A 22,995-nucleotide genomic window follows, 5' to 3' on the forward strand; every position below is an offset into this window, starting at 1 on the left:
TTTTTTGTTTTGGGCTTTCTAGGTGTAGAAATGTCATTCACTGGAAAAGAAAAGGCGCTTTGTGTGTTCGAGTACGCTCGACTTGACGTGTGCCGTGTCTCAGGCGGCGCGTATATTGAAAATTTGTGAAATCGTTCATGGAATCCACATACTTTTGAATTTCTCATTCAAATTTTGAGGGAGGGTGGCACGGTGGTGTAGTGGTTAGCGCTGTCGCCTCACAGCAAGAAGGTCCGGGTTCGAGCCCCGTGGCCGGCGAGGGCCTTTCTGTGCGGAGTTTGCATGTTCTCCCCGTGTCCGCGTGGGTTTCCTCCGGGTGCTCCGGTTTCCCCCACAGTCCAAAGACATGCAGGTTAGGTTAACTGGTGACTCTAAATTGACCGTAGGTGTGAATGTGAGTGTGAATGGTTGTCTGTGTCTATGTGTCAGCCCTGTGGTGACCTGGCGACTTGTCCAGGGTGTACCCCGCCTTTCGCCCGTAGTCAGCTGGGATAGGCTCCAGCTTGCCTGCGACCCTGTAGAAGGATAAAGCGGCTACAGATGATGAGATGAGATGAGAAATTTTGAGGGATAAATCTTACTGTATATTACTCAACATTAAGCCTGTTCAGGTTCATTTGCCTAGACTATGTAGTTTCTAGGATATTTACATCTCAAATAATATACATTTTTTTAAACACCCTGTATATGACTTCCTGATAAATATGAGTTCTTGATATGCTCCTACTGCATAAAAGTATTTCAGTACACTGCTTAAGTATGGAGTCAAATATGAGTGTGAGATGCTGTTATCGGAAAATAATCAATGACAAGGTGGTGTGAGTTACTGTTCCAAACCCAGAGTTGATTATTTTTCTATAACAGCATGCCGCATAGTGATTTATTCATCTTCTAACTGTGCAGTTTACCAATGCAAACTTTTTTATTTTTTTATTAAAGAACGACATGTGATTTTCCCCCCATGAACGTCACTTCAGATCAAATTACAAGCAGGAGCTTGATTGAGAAACAAATTGATATGCAAGCTTCCGAGTTTTGTTACTGACCTTTTCCCTTTTGATTCTGGTGAAGGAAATAGCAGTTTCAGTGAGTAATTTTTTTTATTATTATTTATTATACCCCCTCTGTCCGTCTGTCTGTCCGTATTTTCATATCTCTGTCCATCCGAAACACCCTTTTTCTCAGCAACCACAAATCATAGCCACTTGGTACTTGGTACCGAACTTCAGCTTGGGGTTCTATACCATGTATATCGTTTTCAGGTCTGTCGCACATCGACTTCCTGTTTACCAACTGAATGTATTTACAAAACATATACTGTACCGTAGCGTGGATTTACAAAATTTTCGTAACACTTTTCTCAGCAACTACAAATCACAACTGCTTGATATTTGGTACAGAACTTCAGCTTGGGGTTCTATACCGTGTATACCGTTTTCAGGTCTGTCGCACATCAATTTCCTGTTTACCGACTGAATGTATTTACGAAAAAAAGGGTGGATTTTGATGCTATTTCAAGAAGCAAAATGCTATTTTAAAATGACAGTTTACCAGGATGCTATTTGAAACCCCTGGGGGGAGAGACACTGCTCTTTACTTACTTGTTTCAGGGTTAATTATTTGTTGAGTCAACATTCATAATAAGTGTCCTATTCCTTCGATCACTTGCATTCTGATATAAGCGAGGGGGGGGGGGGATACGTAAGTGAACAGTTGCTCACAGTTGATCTTGTTTTAACGAACACTTTTTTTTTTTCATGTTCCACCAGTTACGCTGTAGACAATGGCATTTCTGTCTCTTATTGTTAGATACATTGTACAATAGGGATCTGTTTTAAGAAGGAGCATGTAAAGGCAGCATGGCTATCTACAGTATCACTCCTTCTCTGCGTCTCTCCTCTCCTCTCCTCTCTTATCCAGTGTCCCCCTTGTGTCTGAGCGCTATAACCGTGTGTGTTGCAGGTTGTCATGCTCGTATAAACCGTTTGCCAGGTGTGACTGCGTGCTGCATTCGGAAAGGCAGAAGGAGATTGCCTGCCAAGGTGAACTGGCATATTATAAACATTATACAAGAGCTGCAGTACACATTACTTTTACAGCATGTTAATAAATCCTGGCAGCGTCCGGTGGGTCTGAGGTATCGCCGTGTTACAATCCTTTTTCGCCCAATACACCGAGCTTGTCTTTTGGGTGTGTTGTAGGATAATAATAATATCGCTGCTTGTGTGGACAAACTGAGGAACTACTCACATGATTCCTATCAGAGAGAGTAAGCTTTTCCCTTCAAATCTGTTTGCTTGCATTATTATTTAATCAATCACTTTATGGCTTTTTAAATGAATAACGATTATTTCCAGGTTTTGGCTGCCCCCCTATGGGAAGCGAGACAGGAGACAGGTATGACTCAATCTCATTAGTCTGTTCTGTGGTTCGTTTTTGAGTCGTTCATCTGTAGTAATATTCTCTTTCTTTCTTTCTTTCTTTCTTTCTTTCTTTCTTTCTTTCTTTCTTTCTTTCTTTCTTTCTTTCTTTCTTTCTTTCTTTCTTTCTTTCTTTCTTTCTTTCTTTCTTTCTTTTTTCCTTTTATTTCCAGCTGAAACCTTTGTGCTCGCTGTCCATGTATCCTATTGGCATGGGTCCAGACGCCTCCCATCCAAGATGCTCCATATCCGAATGTAAAAACAGGTGAGTTTGTCTGCTTTTCAGATGTAGATTTTATTTCCATCTCAAAATAAAAGAATCCCATTTATCAAAATATTCTGTATTCAAGTTTTTTTTTTTAAAGCCATGGTCTTCTTGTGTAAGAATGATTTTTGTCATTACCAGAAAAACGTCAGGTTGACTTTTATTAGCACTTTTGTCCTGTCAGAGTAAAATAACTGCGCTTTGCTTTCTGTCATTCTGTTTATACGCACTAAACACTCTGCTAAATTATCATTGAGCCAAGTGACAAGGTGAACGCTATTGTATTTATGCCACTCAGTTCAGCAAAACCTCCCCTCACTGTAGGCAGGATTGAGTTGCTTACAGAATGTATAAAAAGATTTTTTTTTGGTGTGTGTGTGTGTGTGTGTGCGTCTCCTGGGTGCTGGGACGCAGCATTGAACAGATCTGCTGTCAGAGCTCAATATATTGATGGAGCATTTTTACTTAACTTCTGCAAATGAAGCCTGCATAGAGCGACGCAGTATAAGGGTTAACCGATTTGACCTGCGTGAAAGTTTTGCGCTGGGGTCAGTGTGTTTTTGATGTGTACGCGTAAGATCACTACAGCGGACAAATCCTTCAGGAGTGCACCTCAAACCATGACCTTTGTGATCTACACATGACGAGTGTCTGATTTGACAAGGTTTTGTGCATTTGCATGAATATAAATTTGCACATTGGGCAAATAAGTCCATAAAGTAAAAATATATGTGCAGTTAAAGTGCCATTCCACCATTGGATGTATTCTTTGGCATAAAATACAATATATTTTATGACAACATGACTAGACAGAGAAATCTTTTAGCTTCAAAATGATATATCAAACATACATTTTTGACAACGACAAGTATATTCATTTTGCGACCAAAGTCACCTACCCTTTTCATTTCCGCGCGGTAGTGAAACGTGATGTCATCGGCAGGTTCCCCTTCTTGTGTACCACGTCACGTGTGACGTGGCACAGATTATCAGCAATGGCGGATAGAACGCAATTTCCACTTGTCGATTGCTGTGCCGATATTCACCATCGACCGTCTCCTTCGGGCATCGCTTGCTATTTTCCTTCGCTTCTTTTCCGAAGCTGACAATCGCGTTCTATCCGCCATTGCTGATAATCTGTGCCACGTCACACGTGACGTGGTACACAAGAAGGGGAACCTGCCGATGACATCACGTTTCACTACCGCGCGGAAATTGAAAGGGTAGGTGACTTTGGTCGCAAAATTAATATACTTGTCGTTGTCAAAAAATTATGTTTGATATATCATTCTGCAGCTAAAAGATTTCTCTGTCTAGTCATGTTGTCATAAAATATATTGTATTTTATGACAAAAAAATACATCCAATGGTGGAATGGCACTTTAAGGTACAGTTAGAAATATCAAAAATCTAGAACTAGCCAGTGAGTTTAAATATAGAAAAAAAAATCCAATATACGTATTTATTCATTTTTTTGCTGTTATGGTACGTCAAAGCGAAGGCATGCTTGGAGGTAAATACGGGCTCTGAAGGATCTGCGTATTTATTTAGAGTTTAATTGCCTGAAGAGCGTTCGACTTCACCGCATTATGCCTTTGGTGCCTATTTACGGTGCATTCTTAATTCTCTCCCTCGCGCTCTGTCTCTTCGTCTGTCCCTGTCTCTCTTGGGCCACTCTAGAAAGCTCTCCTTCTATCCTTGATGAGGGGCAGAAACACAACGGCAATAAAGCAGCCACTCTTCTTAGCGCTGTCTTTCATACTCATTGCCTTTCTTCTCCACCTGAAAGGTTCCTTCAGATTGGAGTTTGAAGCATGTTGAATACTAATTTCTGTCTATTAAAAGGCCTTGGTATCTTTGCCATGCTCTCATTTGAATGCTGTACACAGGGGACGCCTCTTAATTCCTTTAAAGAAGAATTCCAGATCCTCTTTCCTTCAAAAAAGTATAAATCATACTCCCAAATGAACGAGGTAGAGAGGAGGTTGATGTCAGGTATGTCTGTTGTGTCCTGCCCGTTAGTAGCAGACGCATTGAGCTCCCAAAGCTGCTGGGTTCTGGCCTGCGTGGAGAAGACGTGTGTCCTCCTGACCCAGGCCTCCAGCAAAGCTTCAGGCCGCTACTGCGTACCACTGAACTTCTCTATATGTACAGTGCATACAAAATAAAATACTGTAGCACCAGGAATAAATCTTCTCCGTGCTGCTACTACATAAAAGTATTCGTTTGTAAGTGCCGGGTATAAGTAAAGAATTAAACATGATGGGGCATCATGGTACAGGAAAATAATCATCGACACGGTGGTGGAATGTGGCCCGATGCAAAGCAGAGATACTGTTACCTCTGCGTAGTTATCATTTTCATTTAGCAGCGTGTCCTGATCGTGTGTATATATGGTGCTTATAACACAACAATCTTCCAGTGTTGGATGTTTTTACTCATTAAAAACATGTTGTATTTTTTATCCGTTTATAGTTATGTTTAATGCCAGCATCTATGAAACAAATTCATTCCTGTTATTGCTTATGTTGTTCCCTCACCAGATTTTCTTTTTTTTTTCTTTCTTGAAGTTAATAAGACAGCAAAAAAAAAAAAAAAACACCACACAGCTTACCGGTATGCTACCTAGAAACCGTAAAACCCTTCGTCCTGAAGAATTACAGAAACATAAAGTTAAAACTTTACTTCTGACGGTTACAAAGTGCTGGACTTTGAATTTTGGACTCCTTCCAAAAATGCAAATTAAACACCCCATTACAGAAAATAAGTACCATGTCAACAATTATATGTCATTTCCAAAGCAATAATGTGTCTGACAATATGTAAAAATAAGCAAAATCTCTACAATATGACCATCATCATCATCATTATTATTATGGGGCGGCACGGTGATGTAGTGGTTAGCACTGTTGCCTCACAGCAAGAAGGTTCTGGGTTCGAGCCCAGCGGCCGGCGAGGGCCTTTCTGTGTGGAGTTTGCATGTTCTCGTTTCCTCCGGGTGCTCCGGTTTCCCCCACAGTCCAAAGACATGCAGGTTAGGCTAATTGGTGGCTCTAAATTGACCGCAGGTGTGAATGTGAGTGCGAATGGCTGTTTGTGTCTATGTGTCAGCCCTGTGATGATCTGGCGACTTGTCCAGGGTGTACCCCGCCTCTAACCCATAGTCAGCTGGGATAGGCTCCAGCTTGCCTGCAACCCTGCACAGGATAAGTGGCTACAGATAATGGATGGATGGATGGATAATAATAATAATAATAATAATAATCTCATCTCATCTCATTATCTCTAGCCGCTTTATCCTTCTACAGGGTCGCAGGCAAGCTGGAGCCTATCCCAGCTGACTACGGGCGAAAGGCGGGGAACACCCTGGACAAGTCGCCAGGTCATCACAGGGCTGACACATAGACACAGACAACCATTCACACTCACATTCACACCTACGGTCAATTTAGAGTCACCAGTTAACCTAACCTGCATGTCTTTGGACTGTGGGGGAAACCGGAGCACCCGGAGGAAACCCACGTGGACACGGGGAGAACATGCAAACTCCGCACAGAAAGGCCCTCGCCGGCCACGGGGATCGAACCCGGACCTTCTTGCTGTGAGGCGACAGCGCTAACCACTACACCACCGTGCCGCCCCATAATAATAATAATAATTATTATTATTATTATTATTATTATTAAGTGAAGTTAAGTCAAGTTTATTTTTATAACACTTTTAACAATAGACATTGTCGCAAAGCAGCTTTACAGAATTTTAGTGACTTTAAACATGAGCTAATTTTATCCCTAATCTATCCCCAATGAGCACGCCTGTGGCAATGGTGGCAAGGAAAAACTCCCTCAGATGACACGAGGAAGAAACCTCGAGAGGAACCAGACTCAAAAGGGAACCTATCCTTATTATTATTATTATTATTATTATTATTATTATTATTATTTTCTTCGTAATGGCTGTTGGTCAGTGCAACGCTGGTGGCTTTTTTTAAAGGGACACAAACCTTTCACTGATTTTAATAAATTAATATTTTTCTCTGATATCACTTTTTAATGATATCAGGGATTTTAAAAAATATATTAAATTCACTTGTGCATGTATCAGGTGATCTTAATTATCCAAGCCAAGCTGATATTTGTTTCTAATTTTCCCAATCAGTGTGCTCATATGATTATACCATGCGTACGATTAGCTCCACCCAGATTGTTTTGTATCAGTGAGCTCCAGCATGTACTTGTCTCTGTAAAACCTCGCACCGTCATGCAGTGTTAAAATGCATAACCACATCCCACCTGCTTCTGGCACATGCACGTTTTCTCGATAGACTTTATTTATTTCTAAATGACATTCGGCAGCTCCAGATAAATCATAGTCCTCCACCACTCCTCTCGCCTGCTTTTCATTTTAATTGTGAGATCTTGATGTCAGCAGTTAGTATATTGGTGTGAGTGGCCTATTGATTATTGGTTTGCTACCATTGATTGCAATCTCACGGGACCCTAATCCTTTTTGATTCATTTGAATACCTCTATTCATCTTGAGATCCTCCTCATACCTGGAGTGGCCTGGAACTTAATGAAAATAGATGGTGGGCCAGCAGCTAGCTGTAGCTCTCATGTCTTTTTGATTTATTATTTTTAATTGATATATCTGCTTTGGAGGCGTGGACATGCGAATGACAATTGACCCTGGCGTGTGTGACTTTACACTGCGAGCACTTTTTTTTTTTTTTTCCATGACTCAGTTGACATTTCGAAGCGAAGTCTTTTTGGTAATCTGAAAAAGTTTTGTTCTTTATTTTGAGGAATAAATAGCTAAAATTTCAAAAACCCTTCTCTAAAAAAAAAAATCTGTCCTCCAGACAGTATTAGTCCATCAAATAATTCCTTTCTTCCTCACACTGAAAGCTTGTGATTAAAAGCTGGTAGTTTCATGAGACATATTTGTCAGATACATGCACAACCCATTCATTTTGTAATGAACTTTTATAAGAGTAGTGTGCCATAAGTGACTTTATTGAAGCCTACTTGAAAGGACTGTGAATTGTTATAGACCATCAAGCAGCACTATGTGTTATAGATTTTGGACATCTGTCGAAAATTTATGTATAAACTCATAAATGTGGATTAAAAGTATTTTGTTTACTCTCTTCTAGTTGGAGATCATATAGAGGATCTGTAGCCAGTGTAGAAGTGAAGTGACGCCGTGAGAGCGTCTCCTGGACTGATCTGTCTCTAACTGAGAGAGATCATGACAGACAAAGGGAAGCGAGAGAGAAAGAGAGGGGGGGCGGCGCATACCCCTTGTGAATTAGACACAAACGCATCTGGGTATTACGTTTAATACTGGCCATGGCAGCAGCGAGTGAAATAATGTGGTGTTTAAGCGCTCATTGATTTTGGAATTAAAAAGTTAGTTTGCAAAGATTTACTGTGGGGAGTTCAATGGCTGAGCTCTTTATCAGTGCAGCAAATGGCTGGTTATACGCTGTCCGACAGAGCTACGATTGAGGGATCGATAGACGCGTGATTTACTAACTGGGCTACAGCTAATCAATAAGTATAAAAGTAAATGAAATATGCATTACAGAGATTTTATTAGAGGGAGGTAGCAGGCGGAGAATACCGGTCAAGCCATTTATTTTTATACCTATTGATTATACAACATAGAGACTTCGCTCATGCTCTCTCACACACACACACACACCTTCCCCCCCTTCCCTCTGCTCAGGTAGTGTGAGTATCATGTGATTTATGGCTTTTGAGGTCAGGGAATGCACAGGCAGTTAAAAGGTCCCTATCTCAGCACGAGTGAGGTGAGGGGTTTATACGGCTGCCAGAGATGAGCTGCACTCTAGCAGGTATCACACCTCCATTGTTTTACACGTGAGCCCCAGCGTACCGTATGTTTAAAACAAAACAAAACAACCCTGACACTGAATAAAAGACTATTTGTAAGAATGCCGCAATTTCGCAACTAAGAATAGATATCTTGTGTGCTTTTCCTCTACGGTAACTGTACACACACATTACACACAGATCAACTCTTAAAGCATCAGTCCCTTCCCCCTCGGCAATGGAGAGGACCTTGACCTTAACTTTACATCGCGGTAGACAACAGGGGGTCTGCAGCCAGGGTAATTTGTTTATCTGTACCCAGCAGCGACAGAGACACACGGCCCGAGCACCTCCTTTCCCTCCACTGATATTTCTGTTAAAACTCCTGCACTACATCTTACTCTTTCCTGCCTTGGACTGCTGCAATCCCCGGGCTGTTTTTCATTCTTACAATCTGAAGTTGCTTTCTGAATAGATCATTTCAGTATATTTGATATTTTAAAAAGAGCCACGAGTCCCTTCTGAGAGTTTTTGATTCAGTTACTCTTAAAGGAGATTGTGGTTTGCATTAGATTAGATACACCAAATTATTCTATCCACATTCACGAGATATGAGGAATCGTGCGCTCTGATTGGCTGCTCTACTACCAGGATATCAGCTCATGTACCGTGAGTAGAGAAAAACAAAATGGCGGAACGTACGGCTGAATCAACCGAGGACGAAATAAAAACTCTACTCGAAAACAGAACCCCTAAAAATACAAAAAGAAAAGGAATCAAACATGGAATAAAAGTATTTGATGGTAATAAAGTATCTTTTTTTATTTTTCAATAATTATTATTACTATTATAGCATTTTTCACAAATTGCTACTGTCATTTCACCGGAAATTATTTTGTCTGATGTTTTGTATGAAGTTTTTATTTATCGAATTTGCAAAAAAATACAAAAATGCTCTGTTTCTCAAAATCTAGTGAATGTGGATAGAATAAAACAGTTATTCCATTCCACTCAATCTCGTCATACACGGCTTATAGTCAACTCGGTGCTACCGTATGCGCCTCGTCGGCTATCAGCTCATGTACAACTCGATTTCATGGAATAACTGTTAAATATTTTAACATGTCCACATTACACTTGATTAGTTAGGGGTCATCCATAATTTTCATCATTATCATGAGTCTACAAAGAGTAGACTTTTGAGCAACCTCCCTCCCTCCCCCCAAAAGTGTACATTAGCGGACAAAAAAATGATGATGGATCTACGTGGAATAGGAATTCAAAATAAAACCATGTCTTGTATTACTTTTTATTAAAATCGGATGACAGGACAATACAAAGATTCACAAGAGAAGAAAAGAAGACACAAGACGGGTCCAGAAGTTTTCATAGAAAGCAGGCGATTCATTTTACAGTCCCCCCAGGATTCCGCGGGCCTTTTTTGTGATTGTTGTGGGCTAAAATGTCAGATGTTGCGGGGGGTTTTCCAGAAAATTGCGATGAAAGTTGCGGTGTTTTTTAAGGTTTTTGTTGCGATTACATTGCGGGAGGAAGTGAAAGTTGTGAGAAATTGTTGCAATTTTCTCTTTTTGTGATTAAAATTGAGTGATATGTTAAATATTAAGTTATTACTGAAAAACTATTGATTAAAAAAACAAAAACACTGAGAAATGGTCCTATAAACAACTTTACCAATATAAAAGATTACCAGGACTACAAAAATGCAGAAAAATAGGCTTTACTTATCCAAATGCACCTGTTGGTTCAAAAGTTAAAGTGCATAGAACCTGCACAACATGAAGTTACCTTAAAATATAATATAAATGCCTCAGCTTTCATGCAAGAAAAAAAAACACTATTAATACTAGTACTGTGTGCAGGCAGTCTCTCCTGAAGACTAAATTAAACAGTAATTATAAACTAATAAAATAAATGGCTCAGGCTTCATAGAAGAAAAAAAAACAAATTTGAACAGAATCTCACAGTATGATGCTGAAGCTGCCTAAACAATGGAAAATAAAATACCATTTTGGTAAAAATGTTGGCATCCATTAATTTCTTGTATTAAGTAAAAAAAAATGTAAAGTGCACACAGTCCTTCACTGTAAACATAACACACTTTCAGTAAAATAATTTAAGCCTATATAAACACTGACTCGCACATGCTGCTTCTCTTGAACGTATACACGGAAGTAAAGGCGGAAGGTAGTTTGTCAACGTCACCTCAAGATGCCGCCAACAATTGGTCAAATTTGCGGGAAAGTTTCAATGATTGGATTGCAACACCGCCCTGAATTCGCGGGGATTGGTTGAATTTGCAAATCGCAATATCCTGGAGGGTCTGATTTTTGAAAATTAGGAACTGTCTTTTTAAGGGGAGCCATTGCCTTTTGGCTTTGAAACATTCGTTTTTGATTCTTTCCAAGCAGCCTGTCCTGCCCTAACTGCCTCCTCTCAGATGAATGCAGGAAACAATAAATGTTTAAAAACTGCTCGTACTCATTTGAAGGAGTCTTGTGAATAGCGGTATTTCTGCTATTCACAAATTTATAAACGCGGTCAAAATCTGGGTCAGCCATTGTTGTATTGAAGAAAGAAAGCGTGTAGAGCTAGCTGGCAACACCGATGCGGCGCGAAATTTTTAACATGGCGGCCGCCGATTCGCACATTGATGGATCATCATTTTTTCATTTTTAAAAAGTGTACGCCTGTTCATTAACCCCCTCCCCCCCACGTACGGTTTGTACGCTCTTGATAATGATGAAAATTATGGATGACCCCCTTACAGAAGATATGTTTCTGATGAAATTTCTGTCTTAAGATTAAGATGATTAATGATTTCTGTGTTTCTTTTTCGGTAGACAGCGTAGTGCACAATTGGGAGTGCTGTGTGGAGGAGACATCAAGAGGAGGAGGAAAACCGTAGCTGTTCCCAGTGCCACTTCAGGTATGGCCCACTGTCAGGTCTAGATTATGAGCAAATCCAGCTGCCTTAAAATAGCACCGCAAAACGGATACGTTTATATTTCTAGCTTTACAAGTTGCTTTTCAAACAAATTGTGTTTTCAGGACTATATAACTCAACTTATTTTTTTTTTTAATGAGTAAAAATACTTTTCTATTTGTGGGCATTTTTTTTTCCATTACAAGATAACCAGTTGTAGGCTTATCACATAGTATTGCACTCTCAGAAAATAAAGTACATTATTGTACCTTTTGCAGTACGACAGCTTGGCACTGGGTCAATACCTTCTAAGGTACTTACAGTGGTGCTTGAAAGTTTGTGAAACCTTAAGAATTTTCTGTATTTCTGCATAAATATGACCTAAAACATCATCAGATTTTCACACAAGTCCTAAAAGTAGATAAAGAGAACCCAGTTAAACAAATGAGACAAAAATATTATACTTGGTCATTTATTTATTGAGGAAAATGATCCAATATTACATACCTGTGAGTGGCAAAAGTATGTGAACCTTTGCTTTCAGTATCTGGTGTGACCCCCTTGTGCAGCAATAACTGCAACTAAACGTTTCCAGTAACTGTTGATCAGTCCTGCACACCGGCTTGGAGGAATTTTAGCCCATTCCTCCGTACAGAACAGCTTCAACTCTGGGATGTTGGTGGGTTTCCTCACATGAACTGCTCGCTTCAGGTCCTTCCACACCATTTCGATTGGATTAAGGTCAGGACTTTGACTTGGCCATTCCAAAACATTCACTTTATTCTTCTTTAACCATTCTTTGGTAGAACGACTTGTGTGCTTCAGGTCGTTGTCTTGCTGCATGACCCACCTTCTCTTGAGATTCAGTTCATGGACAGATGTCCTGACATTTTCCTTTAGAATTCACTGGTATAATTCAGAATTCATTGTTCCATCAATGATGGCAAGCCATCCTGGCCCAGATGCAGCAAAACAGGCCCAAACCATGATACTACCACCACCATGTTTCACAGATGGGATAAGGTTCTTATGCTGGAATGCAGTGTTTTCCTTTCTCCAAATATAACTCTTCTCATTTAAACCAAAAAGTTCTATTTTGGTCTCATCTGTCCACAAAAGATTTTTCCAATAGCCTTCTGGCTTGTCCACGTGATCTTTAGCAAACTGCAGACAAGCAGCAATGTTCTTTTTGGAGAGCAGTGGCTTTCTCCTTGCAACCCTGCCATGCACACCATTATTGTTCAGTGTTCTCCTGATGGTGGACTCATGAACATGAACATTAGCCAATGTGAGAGAGGCCTTCAGTTGCTTAGAAGTTACCCTGGGGTCCTTTGTGACCTCGCCAACTATTACACACCTTGCTCTTGGAGTGATCTTTGTTGGTCGACCACTCCTGGGGAGGGTAACAATGGTCTTGAATTTCCTCCATTTGTACACAGTCTGTCTGACTGTGGATTGGTGGAGTCCAAACTCTTTAGAGATGGTTTTGTAACCTTTTCCAGCTTGATGAGCATCAACAACACTTTTTCTGAGGTCCTCAGAAATCTCCTTTGTTCGTGCCATGATACACTTCCACAAACATGTGTTATGAAGATCAGACTTTGATAGATCCCTATTCTTTAAATAAAATAGGGTGCCCACTCACACCTGATTGTCATCTCATTGATTGAAAACACCTGACTCTTATTTCACCTTCAAACTAACTACTAATCCTTGAGGTTCACATACTTTTGCCACTCACAGATATGTAATATTGGATTATTTTCCTCAATAAATAAATGACCAAGTATAATATTTTTGTCTCATTTGTTTAACTGGGTTCTCTTTATCTACTTTTAGGACTTGTGTGAAACTCTGAAGATGTTTTAGGTCATATTTATACAGAAATATAGTAAATTCTAAAGGGTTCACAAACTTTCAAGCACCACTGTATTTGTACCATTTATATACTGTTTGGGAACATGTATGTACCTCTTAGGCCCTGAAAAGGTGCACATAGTGACCTTGAAGTCCACTAATGAGCCCTCGGGGGTACATTAGTGTAGATTGTACCTTGGGGAACAGAAATGGACTCATACTGTACCCTTATTTCTGACAATGTACATTTATATGTTTGCCTTTGCTCCTGAGATCCTAAGAAATGTGAAGAAAAGGAATTATACTCAAAAACCTAAATATCTATCTACACACACATATATATGTACGTGTGTGTGTGTGAGATATATATATATATATATATATATATATATATATATACACACGGGGCGGCACGGTGGTGTAGTGGTTAGCGCTGTCGCCTCACAGCAAGAAGGTCCTGGGTTCGAGCCCCGGGGCCGGCGAGGGCCTTTCTGTGCGGAGTTTGCATGTTCTCCCCGTGTCCGCGTGGGTTTCCTCCGGGTGCTCCGGTTTCCCCCACAGTCCAAAGACATGCAGGTTAGGCTAACTGGTGACTCTAAATTGACCGTAGGTGTGAATGTGAGTGTGAATGGTTGTCTGTGTCTATGTGTCAGCCCTGTGATGACCTGGCGACTTGTCCAGGGTGTACCCCGCCTTTCGCCCGTAGTCAGCTGGGATAGGCTCCAGCTTGCCTGCGACCCTGTAGAAGGATAAAGTGGCTAGAGATAATGAGATGAGATGAGATATACACACGTTTCGGCCTTCAGCCTTCTTCAGTGTCATAAAAACCTAAATAATTACATAGTGCTATGGGCTTGGTCTTATATATACAAAGTTGTGAATTCTTTAAAATTTTAAATAAAGGGCAAAGACAAAAATAAACTATTAATTACATAATTTAATAATTAAGTATTGTTAAAAAAAAAATATATATATATATATATATATATATATATATATATATATGGCGGCACGGTGGTGTAGTGGTTAGCACTGTCGCCTCACAGCAAGAAGGTCCAGGTTCGAGCCCCATGGCCGGCGAGGGCCTTTCTATGCGGAGTTTGCATGTTCTCCCCGTGTCCGCGTGGGTTTCCTCCGGGTGCTCCGGTTTCCCCACAGTCCAAAGACATGCAGGTTAGGTTAACTGGTGACTCTAAATTGACCGTAGGTGTGAATGTGAGTGTGAATGGTTGTCTGTGTCTATGTGTCAGCCCTGTGATGACCTGGCGACTTGTCCAGGGTGTACCCCGCCTTTCGTCCGTAGGATAAAGCGGCTAGAGATAATGAGATATGGTGGCACGGTGGTGTAGTGGTTAACACTGTTGCCTCACAGCAAGAAGGTCCGGGTTCGAGCCCAGCGGCCGACGTGGGCCTTTCTGTGTGGAGTTTGCATGTTCTCCCCGTGTCCGCGTGGGTTTCCTCTGGGTGCTCCGGTTTCCCCCAAAGACATGCAGGTTAGGTTAACTGGTGACTCTAAATTGACCGTAGGTGTGAATGTGAGTGTGAATGGTTGTCTGTGTCTATGTGTCAGCCCTGTGATGACCTGGCGACTTGTCCAGGGTGTACCCTGCCTTTCGCCCGTAGTCAGCTGGGATAGGCTCCAGCTTGCCTGCGACCCTGTAGAACAGGATAAGTGGCTACAGATAATGGATGGATGGATAATGGATGGATATCTAACTGAACAGTCAAGAATCTTCAACCCGTTGCTCCTCATTTGAAAGTTTCCATTGGAATATGAACCTTTTTACACGACAGCTGACAAATCAGGACTTGAAGGTTAAAGGTCGAGAGAGAAACCTTTATATTTAACAGGGTATCAATGTCAAATGGATTTTTATAAGTCTGAAAATGACTTGCAGAGCTGCCGATTCTGATTATTATTCTGAAACCATCAAGGACAGTAATAACAATGTAGTCAAATGAAGTATAGGTCACTCACTTTACCATTTTGCTAGTTGACATGACAAGGATGTCCTGTGGGTGCAGCTGATATAATTAATATGATAAAGGTCCAGAGTTACATATGCTATTCAATAATTTTAATCATTTAAATAAAAACACACTCTGACCGTTAATTTATTTGATTATTTATTTAACTGAAGTTATGTGTTAATTACTTTGCTTTGTATCGAGCAGTGGAATGGTTCAGATACAAGTCAAGTCATCTGTCTTTTTGCTTTACTTGTGAACTGTGTGAAGTGTTTATCGGGATCATCAGTAGATGGTGGAAGTTTAGAAGACTGCTATATATGAACTCATGAGATTTTTACTGAGCTGACGGTCTTTATTCTCTTAAATAAACTCAAACATTGCTCATGTTCTCCTCGTACATGTGCGGGTTTCCTCCTGGTGCTCTGGTTTCCTCCAACAGTTCAAAGATATGCGGATTAGGTCATTTGGTGGCTCTAAATTGACCGTAGGTGTGAATGTGAGTGACTGTCTGTCTGTTTCTCTGTATTAGCCCTGCAATAGATTGGTGACCTGTCCAGGATGTGCCCCGCCTCGCTTACCCAATGTCAGCTGGGACTGGCTCCAGCTCGCCTGTGGTCTCAGTTACAGCTCACTTGCATACTCAATTTCAGACTTTAGTAAAGATGTACCACAAGGCTTTGAACTAGGACCATTTTTATTTATTTTGTATAAGGCATATTATCGATGTTAGAAATATAGTCTGCAAAACGCAATTTCACTGTTGAACCCTAAACTACTATTAATGAATTATTTAAGTAAATCTCGTTAATAAAGTGTCACAATAACAATACTGAGATACTGAAATACACACATTAGTATTTTTATGTAAACTATCTCTCTGTCCGTCCGTCTGTAAACATTTTAGTTTCCAGAGCTTAACTCAAAAACTATTAGGATTTTTTCCACCAAACCTGACAATTATGTTAAGTGACTAGAAGAGTTGTGACTTTTGACATTTTGCGACCCCCCCCCCCCCCCCCCCCCCCCCCCCCCCCGTATTTCCATGGCAACGAATTCAACTTAGAAAATTTGGAACGGGTTTCATGTGGGGACTGGGGGCATACGTCATCTCCTGATGATTCTTATAAATGTCGCCATGCGTTTAAATTCCTAAGAAGCTGGATTCTTCATGATTAGAGTTTTTATTTCACGTGACGGCCAACACGTATAGACCTTATAGACTCCTACTCTTTTTTTTTTCCTCTTTTTCTTAACTGTGGTTATAGCATCGAGTCCAAATAATAGAGACCTGAAATACACTGCTCATTATTATTAACATATTTAATAAACAGCTCTCAGTAGATTTTAATCAATTCTATAGTTATTTTTGAAAATCCCTGTCTACCGTACATGCGATTGGAAAATCCCTGACTTTTGCAAGCAGTCCTAGAAAGAGGAAGAAGACGAGAAGAAACACGGATTGGAAACGGCGCCATTCATGAGCCTTTCATCCGTTTGGGGCCGACCCACCTGCCTTTTTTCATTAGACTGATGGTTCCTTGGTTCTTGTGCACTGCTTCACACGATTGAAATCTGAATTGGTTTGTCCGCCTCTTCCCCAAAATCTCCTCAGCCTGCGCCTCTTCCCTGGTGCGCTGTTTGTCATTTAAATAACAAATGCACCCAGTTTTCTGATTTAGTGAGGGGCGCTGGCCTCTGATGTATATTAATATTGCCGCACAGTGCACTGTACCAGAGTCCATCATTCATTTGGATAAAAGAGGTGGAATTTAAAAACAGCCACTGCTGTACAGGGATACAGATTGCATCCATTTATTGCACTGAGTGATGGAATGGCCAGCCATTCTGTCCTTCACCTCCCACGCTACCACGCCGCTTCCCATAAAACTTAAAAAAGCCTCACCCTTGCCCCTTCATCCTCTCTGTAGGCGGCAGGCAGAAACCGGGTATTCCTCATTGGCCTTACCTACAAACCTGCAGAAAACAGGATTAACCTCACTTGAATAGAGTTTTAAAATGGTTAAAGCACCTTCAAGATACTTTTGCAAAAATCAACTGTACATTTTCTCAGTGATGGGGGGAAAAAAACCTGAAACTTTTTTAAAATCCACTTTTCTATTGTTTTTTTATGAAAACCTTTTGTGCTGTAGTTACATTCAGAGCTTTTAAAGGAGAACTGAAGTCATTTTTAAACTTGCTTTATTTCTTAATTAGCGTGTTATTCAATTTTCAGTTTTAGTAACCTTATATCGTGACTCGTATTGGCAACTAATTGCAATTAAATATTATACTTATCGGTTTTTAGCCACGTTGAATTTAGTTCGTTTGGCCCACGGCAGGCGTCGCTTACCCGCGCGATCTTCACGAGACTTGTGCGAGACTTCGAAACGTGAAGTGTCAGCCAGGTGTCAGTGCCGCCATATTGAAAACTGTTTTCCAAACAAAATATTGCACAAAAACAAGTTTAAAGCTTAGGTCGCAACCGGCCATACGTGCTCCTACGGCCGGTCTACATGCAAGAAACGCACGGAGGGCGCGCGTGTGACGTGCTGATTTTCGAGCCGTAGACCGGCCGCAGAGGTTCTTTGTCATGTCAAACAAACTCTACGGGCGCTTACGTTTTTTTCAGGTTGCAAGACAAACTTACGGCCAATGTGCGTCTTTCTCCACGAACAAAAAAAAAACGCAGCGATTTGGGAAACTCCAAAAATCACACGGCCAAAAAATCGTACGTCCGGTTGTGACCTAGGCTTAAATGACGATTACTGCCTACTTTTTTGCTATCAAAACGAACAAAACATCCGCATTCGAAAGAGGGCGCGCACGTCTTTTGACAACGTTGGCAGATGTTGGTCACGTCGATTTCCGCTGTACGTTTTACTTCCGTCCTACGGTGTCTCGCACAGGTCTCAACGAATCTCGTTTACGGCCATTGCTTTGACATATGGACTGATATATCTCATCTCATCTCATCTCATTATCTCTAGCCGCTTTATCCTTCTACAGGGTCGCAGGCAAGCTGGAGCCTATCCCAGCTGACTACGGGCGAAAGGCGGGGTACACCCTGGACAAGTCGCCAGGTCATCACAGGGCTGACACATAGACACAGACAACCATTCACACTCACATTCACACCTACGGTCAATTTAGAGTCACCAGTTAACCTAACCTGCATGTCTTCGGACTGTGGGGGAAACCGGAGCACCCGGAGGAAACCCACGCGGACACGGGGAGAACATGCAAACTCCACACAGAAAGGCCCTTGCCGGCCACGGGGCTCGAACCCAGGACCTTCTTGCTGTGAGGCGACAGCGTTAACCACTACACCACCGTGCCGCCCTGGACTGATATATTACAGAGCATATTTCAAACACTCATAACTTGCTATAGCAGTGACAAAATAGCGATCAAAATGTATTCGTATATCTAATAAAATGAGATAAATAGAATTTTGATAATAAAAAAATTTGCCTTCAGTTCTCCTTTAAGATGTCTAATGGCCTGATTGAACACTGCGAACTAAAGCTTAAAACTGTGATTTTAAATATTAGCATCTACAGCGTTAACGACAAATGGCACAATTTAAAACTTGATCCATTTTCCGCAGTCATTCGATTTCCTTTTATTTATTTTGCTGTTTCTTTTCATATGCCCTTGCTCTGCAGTGTATGTTTATGTCCTGAATGTAGAGTCTGGAGTGGGTCTGTTGTGATTTATCATGCAGTGGGTGTCATCCAATGTCAGTGTCTGTGGCTGCATCTGCTCTGTATAAATCTTTACTTTGGCGTCTCATAGGGCCAGCTCTTTCTCTCTCTCTCTCTCTCTGCCTGTATTAGAGTCAGCGGGTGCGGCGCTCGGAAAGATATTGTCTGTTTGATTGTTGAAATGGCAATTACTTTCCTGCTTTTAATTTGTGTTTGTGTTACTCCGCGAATCCTGGCGAGAGATCTAATCAGCCCAGGGCTACAATGTGTGACAGTGTGATTTTCAAGCGTATGCTAAGCAGTGTTTGTGGGTGACAGGATGAGGTGGCTACCGCGGTTCCTCTGGGTATTGTGCTGCTTGTACCCAGCTGTTGCTCAGGCCCTTCTCTTTACCTCTTTAGCACTTAACAGACATTGTGTTGAAGCTAGCTGTGAGAGAACTCATCAGACTGTTTGGATTGGACCAGCACTCCACTTTGCAGGTCTGAATTGGCTGCCAGAATCACATCTCACTGTCACTAAGCTAACCATACAAATACACTCTTCTCCCAAAGTTCTAAACCAGAAGCAGTACAAGAATCCAGTGGCTGTAGGATTGTTTATTACACCTTCTACCACAAAACTGCTGAAATCTCTGTTCTGATTCACCAGAAACTCTAGTACTCGCAGATAAATGACAGGTTTATACAAATGCGCTCATTCTGATATCTTATTAATACTACTATATTGCTATAGCAACAGCCAATTCACATAATGTTTATAGTGGCCTCTTCATATAAATAAAATCTTAACAAACAAGTGTTGCCAGGCAAAACAAACCTCGCCCGGCAGCACTTATGATGAATATGAAGGAAGATCTCGCGAAAAAAAAAAATAGGTACCCTATGGGTCCATGTGGCTACTGCTTATAAATAAAATCGTTTTCTGATCCCATGTCCATACGGTAAATATAGCATATATATTTACTCTATGAAGCAGTAGCCACAAAAATGAAGCGTAATCCAAAAATGAACAATTTAAAAAAAAAAAATCACAGAAGTAAAATATACCAAGTGTCTGTACTTTATATTATTCTACTCTTACCTCTTACAGTTTTTGAAACTGAAACCTCCGAACCGAGGCTGACATACACACGCTGTCGCCATGACCCAAACTCTTATTTCCCCGGAAATGGCTCGGCGCTAGAGCTCAGTGGAACGCACTTTCCCTCTGTAATAAGCCTAAACATGTCTGAAAGCGATTTCTTTATTCTAGTCCATTAATTTCGAATGGTGAACCGAATTCTATTCACTCACCGGCCATTTTAATCGGAACACGTGTATGCGCATGCGCAGTGCGCGATTGTTACACTCTTACATTCTTACAGCATGATGACGTAGTGGCCAGCGCCTCTATATGAGGCAGTAGACACAACAAAAATGATTTTGACCTTTTTGGTGACCTTGACCAGACGACCCTCAAAATGTTGGAGGTTCTATTTGAGACCAGTGCCCATCTATCCTGAAAGTTTCATGAAGATTGATCCAGCCGTTTTCCCGTAATATTGTTAACAAAAAAACAAAGAAACCCGTCCGAAAACAATACCTCGCCCCCTGGTGGACTCCGCCCCGGGCGAGGTAATGATGCATTTATCCATAAAAATTATGTGTTATTAAAAAGAAATGATGTAATACAACATGCAGTGTTATTTAACAAAGTATAATTAACAGTTATTCCACGAAATCGAGTCGTGCATGAGTCGGCTATAAGCCATGTACAACGAGATCGAGTGGAATAACTGTTTTATTCTGTCCACATTCACTGGATTGTGAGAAAAAGAGCATTTCTATTTTTATTTTTAGCAAATTCGATAAATAAAAACTTTGTACAAAACCTCCGACAAAGTCATTTCCGCTTAGCATGTAAATAAACCGGTGAAATGGCAGGAACAGTTTGTGAAAAATGCTATAATAATAATAATTCTTGAAAAATTGAAAAAGACATACGTTCTTACCATCAAATACTTTTATTCCATATTTTGTTGCTTCTTTTTGTATTTTTGGGGGTTTTGTTTTTGAGTAGAGTTTTATTTGATCCTCGGTTGGTTCAGCAACACACGCTGCCATTTTGTTTTTCTCTACTCACGGTATATGAGCTGATATCCTAGTAGTAGAATAGCCAATCAGAGCGTGTGATTGCTCATATCCAGTGAATGTGGATAGAATAATTACTGATATGGTGCAGCTTTCTGTAAAGATTAGTTTATGTAACATTTATGGAAGGAGTCTTCAGTTTCACTGCTTTGGAATAGTCAGAGGAATGTGAAGTTTTCTGATGGGGGGGAAGAAGTCCGAGGATGTTGCACTTTTGTGGTATCTATGTAGCCTTAAAAATAAGTAAGTAAGTAAGTTTCTATGTACATTAGGAAAGTAATAGCTGGGAAATGGTTATGGTATTAGAGGAACAAGACCCATGCTATAATATACTATAATGCAGAAGTATTCAGTTCATAGGCGATTGCTCTAAGACAGCGAGGGAGGCTCAGCCTCCTCTAAAAATGACGAACATCGTGTAGGATGAATTGCGCTAGGCTTATGTTATAGCCGACCTTATAACATTGCTATTTCAGATCCAGAATCATAGAAATATATGTGCTCGACCCAACTACAGTGCGAAATCATTCCGTTATAACTTTCCCCAGTTCGCCTAATGTGTGCGTGAGTTTTTCCCCCTCGTGACAACGCGATGCAGCCCAGCCTCAGTGGACTTCAATGGCATTTGGGAGCTATACGCTTTCAATATCAAAATGCAAGACGGTTATTGGACAAATACTGCAAAAACGCCCGCCCACCAGACTCCCAGCCTCAGTGGACTTCAATGGCATTTGGGAGCTCTGCGCTTTTCAATATCAAAATGCAAGACGGTTATTGGACAAATACTGCGAAAACACCCGCGCACGGACTCCGAGCCTCACATGGGAGGGACATGGCAGTTTCCGCGAGGAGACTGGTGATTGGTGAAAGCGGCCGGATATTTTCTTTGATTGACAGCTCGTTTCAAATATAGACAGGCAGCGGTGAATTTCAGTTCAGTCCCATGCCGATTCGCAAGTGCTGTGGTGTATTGTAAGAGATCAGCTTACATTTCGATTTCATTCATTACATACGGTTTCTACCAGCTTTTTTAGTTTGTATATATTTTCATTGTAAATAAAGTGTAAATATAGTGTTGTCAAGTTTGCTATCTTAGTTCCAGAAATTTCGTTTATTTGAGTGACTGAACTTGAACTTGAGGGGGCTAGTCAGCTAGCAAGAAAGCTGCGCACGGATGCCAAGCATTGCTGATTTAATTTTGGTGAAGCCATTTGCCAGTCTTCCTTTCGAGGAAAAAATTAAAATTAAAGAGCAGGGTAGACCAACGCCTCAAATTGACTTGGTGAAAAAGGTAGGGAATAATACTCGTTCCTTTCAGCTCTCCTGGTACGAGAAAGTGAATTGGCTAACAGCAAGTGACCCACATCAACAACAGTAAATAGGCTACTTTAGTAATATGTCATGGATGGACCAAAAATATAGAATCTATTTAAAATGCTTATGCTGAGTATATTATATTGGAATATATATTTCTCTGGATATGAATTAAACACAGCTACAATTTGGAAAACATTTTTAAACAAAAACACAGCCGAGAACATTTCACACTACAGACCTAGATTAAAAGTGAAGGGTTATCAAAATTGTCAATAAAACATTTCTCAGTCAAAATAAGTAAAATATAGGGAAAGTGTCATTGAATGAAATGTGTGGCACCCAGCTCTTTGTTTGGCTCCCCAAGGTCAGTGCTTGTGCCTATTCCAGAACACTCTGCTGTTACTGCCGAGGTTCCTGATAAAGAGCTGCTTTCAATAATGATCAATTTTTAAACAACATGCTACAATTTTAAAATATAAAATGTTAAAATATACCCCCCCAACACCACCATCATGTATATTGGACAGTAGGCTAATGGGCCAAAAGAA

At 40.7% G+C, this 22,995-nt stretch overlaps 1 protein-coding gene across 3 annotated transcripts in view; it reads left to right on the forward strand.

Annotated features, from left to right (window-relative positions):
• LOC132894596 (G patch domain-containing protein 2-like) overlaps window positions 1–22,995 on the forward strand; it is a 66,229-nt gene that overhangs the window by 30,246 nt on the left and 12,988 nt on the right. For all 3 annotated transcript variants that reach the window (XM_060934645.1, XM_060934646.1, XM_060934644.1), the window contains exons 5-9: window positions 1,963–2,042; window positions 2,202–2,269; window positions 2,358–2,397; window positions 2,594–2,685; window positions 11,384–11,469. In XM_060934645.1, coding sequence (XP_060790628.1) covers window positions 1,963–2,042; window positions 2,202–2,269; window positions 2,358–2,397; window positions 2,594–2,685; window positions 11,384–11,469 — 366 coding nt within the window. The remainder of the gene's footprint in view (window positions 1–1,962; window positions 2,043–2,201; window positions 2,270–2,357; window positions 2,398–2,593; window positions 2,686–11,383; window positions 11,470–22,995) is intronic.

This window comes from Neoarius graeffei, chromosome 11, assembly GCF_027579695.1.
Source record: "Neoarius graeffei isolate fNeoGra1 chromosome 11, fNeoGra1.pri, whole genome shotgun sequence".
NCBI classification, from domain to species: Eukaryota; Metazoa; Chordata; class Actinopteri; order Siluriformes; family Ariidae; genus Neoarius; species Neoarius graeffei.